Source organism: Phocoena sinus, chromosome 4 (genome assembly GCF_008692025.1).
Source record: "Phocoena sinus isolate mPhoSin1 chromosome 4, mPhoSin1.pri, whole genome shotgun sequence".
Taxonomy (NCBI): domain Eukaryota; kingdom Metazoa; phylum Chordata; class Mammalia; order Artiodactyla; family Phocoenidae; genus Phocoena; species Phocoena sinus.
In genome coordinates this window covers 7,061,814-7,078,148 of record NC_045766.1, presented here as the reverse complement: position 1 = coordinate 7,078,148, position 16,335 = coordinate 7,061,814, and the positions used below count along the sequence as shown (strand labels likewise).

Here is a 16,335-nt window from a genome sequence, read left to right as displayed (position 1 = left end):
TGATCTCAAGGAACCCAGTTGTTTCAAATCTGCATTTTAATTACCTAGCACAGTTGCATAATCTATAACTTTAGTTAATAATGACAGCATTATTACTACTTAAACGATGTAATGACTTTCCATCTCTTCTTGGGCAGCCATTAAATGAAGTGTTAATAAGGAAATAGTGGTCAATGCCTAACATCCCTTAACAAAAGTCTCATGGACCTTATGGGTTGAGCTGAACACACACACACACACACACAGAATTTTTAAATATAAAATTTTAAAGAGAAAATAAAGACAAAATATTTCCAGTAAAGGATTTTAAAGTGGTCTTTGTGTTGTGTTTTCATTGTATTATTATTAATATTATACTTGCTATTTCCCATCTTTATTAACATAGCTTTATTACAGCTTTATGACAGTATAATTGACATACAATAAAATGCACATATTTGAAGCATTTAATTAGATAAGTTTTGACACATATATACACCAGTATCGTGAAACAGTTGTAGGGGGGCACCCAATTCCATTATAGGAACCTCATAGTTGTGCAGTTTTCCCCCACCACCCCCAAACAGAAGAATGAGGTTGTAGAGATGGCTTCCTGAGGAAAGCATGAGCTAAGACCTATAAGGCAACTGATATCAGGTCCGGTGAATAAAATAAGGAAAGGTTGTACAGATTAGAAATAAAGCCCATCAAAAAAAAAAAAAAAGAAAAGAAATAAAGCCCATCTTGCCTATATGAAGTCTAGATTCTTGTGTTGGTTGCTGTTTACTATCATGTAGGGTTGAAAAATACCCACTCAACCCCTTTGTTTCTTAAAATTCCAATTGAGAAATAAGCTTAACAGCTCGTGAAATGTACAACACTGTTACCGAGAGTAGAAATCCCAGGTTCTGTCACTGCAGGTAGTTCTTGCATTAGAGTAACCTGTTCAGCTTTGACCACCAATCCACACTCGAATGCATATTTCTCTGCTGTGTGTGTTATAAAACAGTTGCATGAAAGTGATGCTTTTGCTTTTAGAGCCATGGAATCTAATTCCTTGCCTTGAACGTCCTTTTAACTTTCTTCTTTCTCCTGAGCAACTTCGTGTATCCTTAAATGTTCATTCATCATTACGCCCAGGCGCTAATACCGAGACTTTATTTTGGGGGCTTAAAGGCTCATTTTTTTTCCATTGCAGGTTGGCTTCATGAGCTGGGAAAGAGACTGGAATCTCCATACTATGGTAACAATACTTTGGGGGGGCCGTCGATCCGAAGTGCCTATATTGCCGCTCTGTACTTCACACTCAGCAGCCTCACCAGCGTTGGGTTTGGGAATGTCTCTGCTAATACAGATGCAGAAAAGATCTTTTCCATCTGCACCATGCTGATTGGTGGTAAGGAATATTCTTCCTTTAGACCAAGAGAAGGAACAAGTGTCTGCCAAACGGTTGCTGTTATGTTCCCTCTGTCCTAAAACCCAATACAGGGTAGATTGGTTTACATTGGAAGAGTCTAAAAGCACTAATTAGGAAATCAGTGACCAACAGTTATATATACATGTAGATTAGCAATGAAAGTCTGTGATGTCAAGAATTCCATGTTCTGACAGATGAAGAAATAACCATTTACCTGATGGTTTTTTATATATATATATATATATATATATATATATATATATATATATATATGTTTTTAACAGAAGTACTGTTGATTTACAATTTTGTGTTAGTTTCAGGTGTATAGCACAGTGATTCAGTTATATATATACTTTTTCAGATTTGTTCCCTTATAGTTTATTACCAAATATTAATTATAGTTCCCAGTGCTATACAGTAGGTCCTTGTTGGTTATCTATCTTATATGTAGTGATGTGTATATGTATCTGATGGTTGATTTTGAAAGGGCAGGCACTTTGCTTCCTAACATGCTATTTACCTTTAGTGTTTGTGAGTTACATGAATCACAGGTATACATTTGAAATGCCATTTTGTAGCTCCAAACAGGTGAGGGTTATCAAATTTTATTAATACTACTATAGTAAATTAAGGATGTTTGATAGATAACTCAGTTAAAACAAAAGCAACAAACACCAATACAATAATAATAAATATTTAACCTTTATTAATCACAGTTATGTTCCATTCTCTGTGTTGAATGCTTCAGTACAATACCTCAAGCAATTCTGAAGGCAAATCTATGGGTTCTGCACCATTATTATCCCATTTAACAAATAGAGACGTTATTAAGCTATTATGTCTGAGCTTCAAACCCAGCGTCTGTACTCTGCTTTGTATCGCTGTGGTTTGGACTCCGCAAATCTCATTCTTCTTTGCCAGCTGACATCAGTCACTTCTCCCAATAGGGGGCGCCAGAGGGAGACTGGAGGCAGGAGGAGGGGGGAAGGAACTTCCGGGTTCTGATGGGTGCAGTATATGTTGAGTGGCAGGCCACCTCAGACAGCTGCAAGTGGCTCCATCCTTCAGCCTCTTCAGGCACTTTCAGAAGCAGCCTCATTGAGCTTTCTCAGAGATCCCGGCACCTGCTGGAGGTACCCCCGCAACCAAAGTCAGAGCCCCGACTCCTCGTGGCTCCCATTGCTTCTCCTCTGGGCTCCTCGGTGCTGATAACCCCACTTCTCTTTGTTCATCCATCTCTGCAACTATCACACTCACGTTACCTCTATCCAACACCAGGGAAAACAGTTCTTTATAATAAATTCCCCCAGATGAAATATTTACTTTCATTTCTCTTTTCTGAACCTAACTGACAGGATTGATGCCTTTATTACCCACATTTTTCAGATGACAAATCTAAACCTTGCAGAAATAAAGTAACGTTTTCAATGCCATACAACCAGTAAGTAAAGAGGCAAGTTTGGAACCCAGGTGATTACTTACTTCTGTCATTAAATACATAAATGGAAACTTGTGAATTATAAAGCTGTTCTTATGGAGATGTGGGTGTCTACCTGAATTGAGTAAATATTCTTAAGCCAGAGTTCTATGAGTACTTTCTGCCCCACCGTATTCCCTCAAAAGCTTGTTCTGTCATGTTCTCTTTTTATTTTTTAATTTATTTTTTGTTCTATATTAAAGTATAGGTGATTTACAATGTTGTGTTAGTTGCAGATGTACAGCTAACTGATTCAGTTATACATCTACATATATCCATTCTTTTTCAGATTCTTTCCCCATATAGGTTATTACAGAATATTGAGTAGAGCTCCCTGTGCTATACAGTAGGTCCTTGTTGATTATCTATTTTATATATAGTAGTGTGTGTATGTTAATTGAGATTATCATGTTCTCTTAATGACCTTAGTCCCAGATATCACTTTGAGGTTTGAACCTTATTATAGAAGATGGTTTCTACCAACTTCCTTGCACAGATGTGAACTGATTATGTGGGACTTCAAGCAATGAGTCATCCAGCCTACCATGAAACCAGAGCAGCACAAAGGCAATCTTTCTCTCGAGGAGTTTAGGATCACCTTGGAAGAAATACGTGAAAAGAGTTTAATATATATATTAAATATATATTATATATATAAGTTTTAATATATATATTTTAATATTTAATACAATACCAGGCAGTAAATGCTAAGTGCCAAATCAGTTAGGAAATTGAGAAGCAGTGAGAAAGGGGGCCAGGGATTGGGGGAATTTCTTGGAAAGGCAGAGTTGCTGAGGTCGCATGCTGGGACTGCAGCACTGGGAAGAGGTTTTTGGCCGATGTAGAGCAGTAACAGCCTAGGGAGCAGAGAACAGGAATTCTCGTTTTCTGAAGAGCTTCAATGTGCCAATCCTGTGGTGGTGATTTTATACCCAGTATTATGGCTTATATAATTGCTGCTCTCCTTGATGGCCCATCTTTCAGCCTAGCAGAATGACAAGCATTTTGTAAACAGACACAGTCTATATTTATTTAATATTTGCCCATGTTTCTTCTACTCCTGATGGAAATTTTTGGAAATGCTCAAATGCTCAAGGCTTAACCTACTAATTTGACATTGGAAGAATATGTTAGCTAATTGAACTTATTTCCTGTTGATTCACTAACTATAGTGTAAGTGGTCCGGAATCAGAAATTGTTAAGGATATTATTATTCCCTGCTATTCATTGTGAGTAGAAGCTAAGCTGGTCACAAAGCCAAAAGATATGGGAAATAATCAGATAATGCCACTTTGTCACTTGGTAAATATTTATTGAGCAAATTATCCTGGTACAAAACCAGCGCTCATTTGGAAATGGCATTAAAGCATTTAGGTGACTTGAGCAGAACTGAGGAAACCATTGGTTTTGGATGGCAAATGGCATCTGAGTAACTCAGATTTATTAATTAAAGCTTCACAAATCTGTGTCTGTTATTGTGACAATTACCCTAGGCTAATAGAAATGATGCCTTCATTTTAATATTTCCTAGTTAACAAATTACTGGCATAATTTTGAGAACTAATCATAAGCGCTCACAATATTGAACACTTTGCTCATTTAATTCTCATAACACTATGAGTTAGAGGTTATTAACACCCCAATTTAATATAAGGCAACAGAAGTTTAGTGAGTTTAAATGCCCGGATTCACTAAGACCTAGAAAACTTTTTGTAAAATATCTATTTCATTATATACTGCAAATTGATTTTATTTTTTAATTCCTATAAATATATACAAATAATTTATTTTTTTAATTTAAAATATATATTACCATGGAATCAATGCTAAGTTATCTTATTAAGAATCCCCACACAAGGCCGATGAAATTGCTAATGACCGGGATGCAATATTTACAACAAAAGCAGGTAGGAGTGGTATTTAATGTTGCAGGTGAGTGTAAGAACCCCAGATAATTATCCAGGGCAGAGGCGCTCACAAGCTGAGTGAGGAGAAGGAGGGGGAAGAGAAAGCTTCCACGTGAGCATCTGTAATTAACTAGTGTGCACACCACTGATTTATGGGAAACATATTTGAAACTATCAAAGAGATTAAGCAAAAGTAATGAAAAAAAATCCATACCTAGATAAATCTGTATAAACCTTGAGAACACACAAAACAAAGAAGGAATCTTAAAAGCTTCAAACAACTATTAGAATTAATAAGTGAATGTAGTAAGGCTGATGGATATAAAGTCAATATGCAAAAATCAGTTGTATTTCTATATATTAGTAACAATCAATTAAACAATATAATATTTTTAAAATTATAAAAACATCAAATACACAGGGATAAATGTTTTAAAATGTGCAATACTGGGACTTCCCTGGCAGTCCAGTGGCTAAGACTTTACCTTCCAATGCAGGGGGTGCAGGTTCAATCCCTGGTTGGGGAGCTAAGATCCCACATGCCTTGCAGCCAAAAAACCAAAACAGAAGCAATATTGTAACAAATTCAATAAAGACTTAAAAAAAATGGTCCACATCAAAAAAAAATTGTTTAAATGTGCAATACTATTATACAGAAAAGTATAAAACATTAGAAAATTTACAAATAGTTTAAAATAATGGAAGGATATACAGTGGTGATGGTTTTAAGACTTAGTATTGTAAACATACCAGTTTTTTTCAAATTAACCTAAAGAGTCAATGCAGTCTCAATTTCGAAAACCCAGTAGATGTGTGTTTGCCTGTATATATGTGCCTCTTGGAAAATTGGCAAGATGTTTCTAAAAATTAGAGGAACTGCAGAACTAAAATGATTGTAAGCAAGCATAAAGAAGAACAAAATTGGAATATTTATGCTGCAGATATCATGATGTGTAATAAAGTCACAGTAATTAAGAAAGTATGGTGTTGGCTCAGGAATAGATAAATAGGCCAGTGGAATTGAAGAGCATGCAAAAACCTGCCCATAAACATATGGTCACTTTATTTATGACACTGGTGATACTGTAACATAAGGGGGAGAAGATGATACTTTTAATAAACATTGCTGAGTCAAATATATATAAATATACATGTTGAAAAACAACCTTGACCCCTCTTAAAACTAAGTTGAAATTAATTCCAGATGGATTTTGATCTAATTGTGTAAGGGAAAACAATAAAGCTTCTAAAAGCTAACATAAGAAAGTATTTTCATGACCTTGGGTTTGGCAAAGATTTCTTAAGCATGACTCAAAAAGCACTATCCATAAAGGAAAGATTGATAAATTGAACTTCAGAACTTCTGTTTATCAAAAGACATCATTAAGAACGTGAAGCAGCAAGCCACAGGATGGAAGATATTTGCAAACATGTATCTGACCAAAGACTCTTATCTATTATATATAAAGAACTCTATCAGATCACTAAGAGCAGAGAACTAAAAAACGCATTAAAAAATTTAAAAAGCACTTCAAAAATAGATTTTCTTACCTGAATAGACAATAAACATATTTTAAAAAAAGGTGCTCAACATCGTTCATGTAGGATATGCATATTAAGTCAAAATTAGATAACGTTTGCATTCACCAGAATGGTATACTTAAAAACACTAATAACCCTAAGTGTTTGAGAGGATAAAGAAAATCTTGAGTTCTCCTATACTGTTGATGTGAGTGTCAGTTGGTACAAGAGTCTTGTCAGTAGTTACCTAGTCTGAACGTATCTGTATTCTGTGCCTCAACAATTCCATTTGTGAGTGTATATCCAACAAAAAATCATATATATATTCACATCAAAGGACATAATGTGGAAACATTACTGCAAAAATTTCAAAGTGGAAATGCTCACTAATAGGAGAATAAATAAGTAAATTATGAAATAATTATTCAATAAAGTACCATACAGTAATGAGAATGAATGAACTGTTATGTTACCACATGGATAAATCTTACAAACTCAATGCTGAGCAGAGAAGACAGACACAAATAAGTATGCACTGTATGATTTTGTTTAAAGAAGGTTCAAAAGTAGGCAAAACTTATTGATTGCAGTATAACTCGTAGCTGCGGTTACCTTTGGTGAGGGTGCTGGTTGGTGACTGGGGGACACCAGGGAGCCCTGGGTGCTGATAATATCACGTTTATTCATCTGGAGGTGTTTCCATGGATCTGTTCACTTTGAGAAATGAACTATACATTTACTATTGGTGTAATCTTCTCAATGTGTGTCTTTGATACTAATTTTAGTTTGTAAAATTATAATAGATGAGCAAAAAATAATAATATAGCTATCAGGTGTGGGATGAGCAAGTGGATAGCAGTGAGCTGAGTTCTCACTTTTCATGTCAAGTTGCTTTTTAGGTTTTTGTCTTAATATGATAAGTCAAGCAGTAGAAGTGAAATCTCATGATCTAAAATATTGGTGATAATCAGAAGAAGACCTGAAAGAAATAATTTTGAAAGTTTGCCTTTGGGGAGTGGGATGGGGATGATGGGAAGGGCTTGGGACTGAACTGTTCCTAAATTTTCTAAGCTACTTGCTTATGATTATAAAACTTTTTAAAGAAGTTATCAAACAGCCAGAGGTTCATTTTGGTTCCATAAATATTTATGGCACACTAAAATTATGCCAGGCGCTGTGCTAGGTGCTAGGGAAACAAAGATGACTAAGATATGATGCTTTCCTTCGAGGCGTTCACAGTTGAGTAATGGAAATAGGTACTCAGGCAGATGATGTTCTTTCTTTTTCCATTTTAACTTTTCCTATTATAATGCGCATTTCGAAAGAACTGGAAAATCTACATAAAAATAAAATTACATATAATCCCATCACCAAAGGATATTCTTTTCAGTCTTTTCATACATTTATTCCCCTATTTTCTAAGAGATTTATATCAACTACACATATCATTTTTGTCCCCTAACAAAATATATTGAGAACATTTTCCCATGTCTTTTAAAATTCCTCTCTCATATTTATTAATGGCTGCCTGATGAGTGAGCCCCCAGTGTTGGGACCATCAGCTCAGGCTCAGAGGTTAGATATAGCTTTCTAGTGAAGAGGACTCATCACTCAGGACATGTCCAGTTTAAATGAGGCATTGTTGCCACGAAAGAGGTAGAGTGAAACTCTTAACAGCCAAGGCTTTCCTTGGGTCCTCTTACCCTGTATATACTACCCTGACATGATGTTATTGGACCCACAAATTCGCTGTTTTTAAGGTGTCTTTACACTGCCATTTCAATTCATCATTTAGAAAATTGTTCTCACTCTCTGTTCTCCCTGCCATCTGCCACTCACAACCCAGTGTACTTATAGCAAGGACTGGAAAATTCCAAGGCAATAAGTAGGTGAGAGAGAGGAGTAGGGCAGCTAAGACTACCCGAAGCCTGAGCTCTGGTCTCCTTTTATAGCAGAAGAGCACAGTCCCTCTGTAGACGCTGAAGGCACTGCAAAGTATTTGACTAAAGAAACCAGAAATGATGACCTTAGGACAGCAAGGTTGCCCAAAATCCAAAGAAAGAGGTAGTGGGGAGGGAGGGAGAGAGAGAGAGGAGGGGAAGGAAGGAGGAGGGAAAAAAGGGGGGAAGGAAAGGAAAGATAAAGAAAAAAGGGAAAGAGAAAGCCAGGCAACCTATAAAAATGCATTTTCATTTGAGGTCTGTTTACTTTTCATGTAAGATCCTGAGTGTTGAGCCTCCTCTGAAAACCTGATATTAACATGATCTTTTACAAAATGCATTCTATACAAAACTCTTCTGCAAAGAAAAAGAACCTCCCACAGACTCAGCAGTAGGCCTAGCATGCTACTTTAAGAATTATATACATCAAATTTGCTAGGAATAAAAAGGAAAAGTGAAGGATAATTTCCAGACTGACCTGGATATAGAAGTTCTTCAGTCAAAGTTTCATAGTAGATGGAATGGTTTGGCCTGACAGTCACAAACACTCTTCACCAGTGTGAAAATGATAACCAGTGACAGAGAGACAATAATAACTTTGGAAAACTGAAAAACTACGAGAGCTAGGGTTGTATTTTTTGAACTACGTAAATTAGAAGTATTTTCCTATGCTGAAATGAGACTTTGAAATTATGATGACTCAGACGTAGACTAGGGCTTTCCAACAACACTTATGAATGCTACAATGAATCCAGTAATTCATTTTATTGATAATGTACAATTAGAATGCTAAATGATCTGAACATATTACTTCTCTTACCTTAAGTGCTTTACACACATTATAATTAAGCAAAGTTAAAATCATACACTTAATTAAGGAAAGCAGTGTTAAAATAAATGAAATAAAATTGTTCTCAGTACTCAGTTTAAACGCCATGAATGATTATTACTACATACTTTCTACAGATGGTGGGGCTTCCAAACACTGAGCCCATAAGTATATTAACAGAGCCTGAAATCAGTGTTTAATTCCTTGGATTTGGAGCAGAATCAGTTCTTTTCTTTGCTGAGTGTTTATTGTAAATAGAGGTCTCCCCTTCCAAATAAAATATTTAAGTGGCAGAACAGTTGTGCTTCTAAAACCATACAGAAGAATGAGCCTCTACTTAGAACCTGCCAAGAAGCGTTCAACATTTAGTTGTTAAGCAATATGCGTTTTTCTTGGTATATTTTTAACCCTTTGGAAGACATTTCATTTTTGAACATTTAGGAAGAATCTGAACCAATGTGTGCTTGCATGTAGCAGGCATTTCTTGAATATTTCTTGAATTTCCTCCATCAAGAAGTTATTTCCACAAAGAACCACTCAATTATTTGACAGGTTGCTGGAAAACCTTAAATCTGGGTTCCTCCCGCATATTTTACACCACTGAGCATCCTGGAAATTCATAGCACTTTTCACTTTCATGGGAAAAATTAACATAAATTGAGCACCCACACACAATTAAAGGCACTTTAAAAAAGATATGTTAACTCTTTAAGCCCTGAAATAACTCTATGAGTAAGGTACTGTTATGCCCATTTACATATAAGGGAACCACGCAAGGGAATTGCATATCTCGCCTGGTTTACAAAATTAGAAGTGGTAAAGCCAGAATTTAATCTAATGGTGTCTGATTCCGAAGTCCATATTTCCTCTGCAACATTATATTGCCTCCTGTATATGGACCCTAAGTTTAACCCTGTTCTAGTAACTTCTCCAAAATATTGAGGCCCTCTTTATTATGGGGCGACTTCATTGGCATGGTGACTGAATTTTCCATAGAGAAATGATGATGTATAACCTGATAAAGAATTTTAACTCCAGTGTTAGATTAGTCTGAAATTAGTACGACAAAAGTTGATAATTTCTAGTAAATGTAACCGAAAGAAAGAATTCGGGTTGGGGCTATCTTGAAATATTCAGGAGGATGGATGTAACAACAGTTGCACTGATTATCAATTCTGGTGCTAAGAAACTTTTAACACAGTCCTTGGACGTTGAGATTTGGGCACAGGGACGTTTATGACAGGTCTTAATAGACAAACTAGAAATGTTTAGTCTTTTTTTTTTTTAACTAAAAACTACTGAAACCAGTGATTTCACCCAACCCCTGAGCTTCTTACCTCCTTGCCAGTCCCATGGGGATCAGGGCTGAAATCTGAATATCACAGAGAGTTGATCTGTCCGTAAGTGTGGGCACACTTGGACCTTTCTCTTTCCCAGTTTCACAAACCCAGGTGGGTCCAAGGCCTTCTCGGGCTACTTGCTGGTGTCTGCTAGGCCATTCCCGTTGTTTGACCAACAACTACTGTTTAGTGCGAAATCCTCACATCTTTTCTGACTTTGAGATACTTGACCACTCCCCACAGCAGGTGACCCCTTGGGAGGTGAAGTCCATCTGCTCGCTCACTCTATGTTTTTCCAGGAGAAAATCCATCCCTAATCCCCATCCGCTCTGGAATTCTGGTGAACAAAGCCTGCTCTCTCATTACACTCTGGTGGTGCTTTTGGAAGCGGAAGACTGACCAAGAAATCTCATTGAAACAGGACTCACATGTTCGTGTACCACCTGGCTCTTCTCAGAAGGGTGACAAGAACTCTAAGCAGAATACCTGAATTCTTTGTTTCTTGAATGGTCTCAGAATTCCTAATATCTATGTCCCTTAAAATTAAAGTGACTAGAGAGCTGGGGTGGTGTTATCTTGGCTTCAGATTGCCCAGGAAATCCTCAATTACATTTCTAACACCTTTTTCAGTACCTTTATTAATAGAAATGTGTCATATTTAATATCCTAAAACTAATTTTAAATGATGGCTTTGGGGAAGAGACTAATATTTTCATAAAGGCTAACCAGATTTTTATTATAGATTTACTTTTGAAACGTATTTGTTATTATAATGAAAATAACTATTAAGCCCTAACTTGAGAGCTTATTCTATGAAATTATTAAAACCATTTCATCATACCTACACAGTTAGACCCAACGATTAAAATAATACAGATGTGAATAGAGTACAAAAATCAAAGTTTGTCATAGCCAGGATGGCGGCTAACAGATTAAGTGTGGGTCAAAGTGGTCTATTGTTCTTATTACTGAGGTGTTTTTTTTTTTTTTTTTTTTTTTTTGGCACGCGGGTCTCTCGCTGTTGTGGCCTCTCCCGTTGCGGAGCACAGGCTCCAGACGCGCAGGCTCAGCAGCCATGGCTCACGGACCCAGCCGCTCTGCGGCATGTGGGAGCTTCCCAGACCGGGGCACGGACCCATGTCCCCTGCATTGGCAGGCGGACTCTCAACCACTGCGCCACCAGGGAAGCCCATTTACTGAGTATTTTTAAAAGGTATTTTTACTCTGATCAAGTCACATGGAATCAAAATGACTACATCAGGATGCACCCTGTGGCACTGTGGCTGCAGCAAAAAGCCTGTTTCAAAATAGCTGTCAACGTGGCCAGCTACGTGTACCCTGCTGATTCAGGATATATAGACTGTACATTTATACATAAGCAGGAAGCCCCTCTGTCCTATTTTTCTCCCATTATATGCCGTGTTGTTTTCTCTAGCCTTGATGCATGCCCTGGTGTTTGGAAACGTGACGGCGATCATACAGAGGATGTATTCCAGGTGGTCCCTCTATCACACTAGAACCAAGGATCTGAAGGACTTCATACGTGTCCATCACCTGCCCCAGCAACTCAAGCAGAGGATGCTTGAATATTTCCAAACAACCTGGTCAGTCAACAATGGAATAGATTCCAATGAGGTAATGTGCATTTCTCATGTTGACGTTTTCAGGCAGAAAGCACGTATTCTAAGGTAAAAGCAAAGTGCTCTAATGCAGGTCTCAAAAGGGAAATACACACCTACCACCTTCTTTATCTCTTTATTTTTAATCTCTCATGACCTCAGTACATCTTCTTTCATCTGCTCTGGCTTATGTTTTTATAATGTCACTTTGGATTGGCCTGTGTTTTACAGTAACTTGCTACTTTGGTCAATCAGGCAGACTTATTTTCATTCTCATTGACCCTCTTTGAAGGAACCAATTCTTATGACAGTTGAATGATGGAATCATGGAATATTAGATTAATCAAGTTAATGTTTACCTTTAAAAGCAACAAAGTAAAAAAAAAAAAGGCTTTTCAGCAAACATGTTATCTTTGGACATCCAGAAACACCGCAGACCACCACTGTAGAAAAGGTATCCTATAAATCAAGCAACCATTCCACCACCCCCCAACGAAACTAGTCATCAATATTTTTAAGTAATTATTTGTTTTTTCCTCTCTTCAGATGGTCATGACAGCAGAGGAAACACTAAAGGGTCCAAATTCCATATCTTCTGTCCTGAGTAGGCATCTTTGTGAGAAGCAAGTCACAAGGAACTATATGTTTCATTCTAGAGTCTTTTATTAATTTATTCTATTTCTCCAGACTTATTAACAGCTGATTATTTAGGAGCACACAACCAGGGTCACAGTCATGGAAAAATCTCTCCAGGATTATTCATATGTATATTTCCTCTTCTGTACTGTGGCTGGTCAAACAGTGGGAAAAACTTCCTGTGGTCTTATAGTCAATCAATTACGCAAGACTGACCCCAACTTGCTTCCCTCTTTCATCTTCTCTGACAGCTTTTGAAAGACTTTCCAGATGAGCTTCGTTCTGACATCACCATGCACCTGAACAAGGAAATCTTACAGTTGTCCCTTTTTGAGTGTGCCAGCCGGGGCTGCCTCAGGTCTCTGTCCCTACACATCAAAACCTCCTTCTGTGCTCCAGGGGAGTATCTGCTGCGTCAGGGAGATGCTTTGCAGGCCATCTACTTTGTATGCTCGGGCTCCATGGAAGTTCTTAAAGACAGCATGGTGCTGGCGATTCTTGGTATGTCTGAGTTGAAAAGCTTCATGAAATTTTACTCTGGAGCATAAATTAAGGAGATGAAATGGGAGGAAAAACTGTGATTGAGAGAAGGAAAATTAGGGATGAATATGTGGATGCAAGATATGGGTTTAATTTGCCAAATTATTATTATTAGTTTTTATTATTAATTGTTATGCCATATATTGAGTTTACACTGTGCTAAGTGTTATATCCAACACGTGTTTTGATTCTTGTTAAAAATCCAGTGGTATATTATCCCTACTTTACAAGTGAATATATAGTATCTTAGTTAACTTAATTTGTCCCAAATAACATAGCAAGAGAATGAACACAGTTCTTTCTGATTCCTAAAGCCAGATTATAAATTATGATATAGTCTGCCTCTTGGTGAGACAGCTGGTCAGTTTTCAGAGGGCATTTCTGCCTTTTTGTGGAGAAGCAATTCAGAGAAGAACATTGAAAATTGTTTTATCTGTGCTAGAAATTGAACAAAAAATGATTTCGTATTGAGAATAAGCTCTCACAGCAATCATAGCAATCATTAACTCAATTCTGTCAAGGTGATGATAGGCTCTTTTCACTCCCTCAAAAATTCATAGGACAATTTGTGAATATTTTGTACCACAAAGTTGACTCCAACTATTAAGACATAATTGGTGTTCATTGAAATGTAAATGTCAGCTGACAAAAGGTGACATGCAGGGTTAATGTAGAAAAATTGCTGTCTGCAATTTTATGTGTACCTCTTTTAAAAATCACTTTCATTTGTTTCTTTATCTGTTTGTTCATTTATTTATTCAACTATTATTTCTTGAGGGCCTACGAATAAATTAGGTACTGGTCTAAACGATATATTTTGAACACCAGTGTACAACGATAATGTTTAGAATTTGTGTTAATTAAAAGTGGCTAATGCAGCACTTTTCATTTATTTTTAATTTTCATATTTAAGAACGTAGTATCTGTGGACAACCCAACCCTTACAAAGTATTTTCACATGTGGGACCTTAGTTACGTTTTCCTAACACAAAGAGACAGATAAGAGAGGTATTTTCTCATTTTTCCGAAGTCAAAGCTAACCTAGGTCTTCAGACTCTGTATCCAGTGTCCTTTCCACCTCTGAACAATGCCTTTTATTCTATATGATCATTGTTAAGTCTGCAGTCTCTGGATTTTAGCTCATAAGCTTCACGATAGGTTATGTTTGGGAAAAGAGAAGAGAACTAATATTGATTGATTCCCTAATGTGAGCTGGGTGTTGTATGTCCATTATCCAGTTCAAATCTTGCAACCCTATTAGGTTGCTATGATTATCCCCAATTAGAGGTGCAGAGATGGGGGCAACGAGGGGTAAAATACCAAATGGAAGGAGGCTTTCCATTGCTTCCAATTGACTTCAGTTTACCACATCCCAGAGGAAAGGTAGGGCTTGCCTTCCAAAGTTTGGGCTCAATTCTTGATTCACCCCCTTATGTTTTTCTCCTTAATAGAAAGGCATGGAAGAGCAACTAAAAGAGTGTATTTATCCTCAGTGTGGCCAGCTCATTATCAGTGGGAGAGTGAGACTCTGTATGTGTGTGTTTTTCAAGAGGAGAATTTTTTTTTTTTTTTTAATGTTGGGGTGAGGAGTTTATTAATTTATTTAATTTATTTTTGCTGTGTTGGGTCTTCGTTTCTGTGCGAAGGCTTTCTCCAGTTGTGGCAAGTGGGGGCCACTCTTCATCACGGTGCGCGGGCCTCTCACCATCGTGGCCTCTCTTGTTGCGGAGCACAGGCTCCAGACGCGCAGGCTCAGTAGTTGTGGCTCACGGGCCTAGTTGCTCCGCGGCATGTGGGATCTTCCCAGACCAGGGCTCGAACCCGTGTCCCCTGCATTAGCAGGCCGACTCTCAACCACTGCGCCACCTGGGAAGCCCTCAAGAGGAGAATTTAACACTCTTCCTGCCCACTTCTCAACTCTATGAAGTTAAAGATCAGTCATTCTATCATTTTTTATTCAAAATTAAAAGTGACAATCATTTCTAAATTTGCTTCAAAAACCTTTCTTTACCTGTGGGCTTCCTTAGTACCACTATCAGTTTTATAGCCTGTCCATTGGCACAGTCTGCTTTTAAAAGGGCATTTAGTGCCATTTGCAGCGACATGGATGGACCTAGAGATTGTCATACTGATTGAAGTAAGTCAGACAAAGGCAAATATATGATATTGCTTATATGCGTAAACTCAAAAAATGGTACAAATGAACTTATTTACAAAACAGAAATAGAGTCACAGATGTAGAAAGTAAATTTATGGTTACCAAGGGGGAAAGGTGGTGGAGGGATAAATTGGGAGATTGGGATTGACATATACACACTACTATATATAAAATAGATAACTAATAACCTACTGTATAGCACGGGGAACTGTACTCAATACTCTGTGATGACCTATATGGGAACAGAATCTAAAGAAGAGTGGATATATGTATATGTATAACTGATTCACTTTTCCGTACAGCAGAAACTAACACGACATTGTAAATGAACTATACTCCCATAAAAATTAATTTAAAATAAAATAAATAATATTAAAGGGTATTTAGTTATTTTTCTAGCAGCTTATGATTTGATATACATGTAAGCAAATTAATGCACTAGTTTTACATGTATAAAATGTGGGTTTTTCCATAATTGTGGTGAATTTTTAAATTTGGTAACTAGCAACAGTTCTAGGAATGGAATACAAAGGCATCATCCCTGATACTATGTCACGATAGGTACAAATTTGGTGGCTGGTATGTAAATACTATTGTTTGTAATACACAATTCCATCGGATTTTCTTATTTTCTTTTCTTTTCTTTTTCTTTTTATTTTATTTATTTATTTTTGCGTTATGCAGGCCTCTCACTGTTGTGGCCTCTCCCGTTGCGGAGCACAGGCTCCGGACGTGCAGGCTCAGTGGCCCTGGCTCACGGGCCCAGCCGCTCCGCGGCATGTGGGATCTTCCCGGACGGGGGCACGAACCCGTGTCCCCTGCATCGGCAGGCAGACTCTCAACCACTGCACCACCAGGGAAGCCCCCGGATTTTCTTATTTTAAAAAAATTCTACTAACAACTAAAAGACTTAGTTCATTGCCTTGTGCTTCTGGCCCGCATTTCCTACATAAATTGAGCTTCCCTTAATTA

The 16,335-nt window shown here is 37.4% G+C and overlaps 1 protein-coding gene across 1 annotated transcript in view; it reads left to right on the top strand.

Moving 5' to 3' along the window:
• The window catches only part of KCNH8 (potassium voltage-gated channel subfamily H member 8), a 401,601-nt gene that overhangs the window by 312,019 nt on the left and 73,247 nt on the right, over positions 1–16,335 (top strand). Inside the window, exons 8-10 of the mRNA XM_032630495.1 lie at positions 1,178–1,375; positions 11,846–12,045; positions 12,917–13,166. Coding sequence (XP_032486386.1) covers positions 1,178–1,375; positions 11,846–12,045; positions 12,917–13,166 — 648 coding nt within the window. The remainder of the gene's footprint in view (positions 1–1,177; positions 1,376–11,845; positions 12,046–12,916; positions 13,167–16,335) is intronic.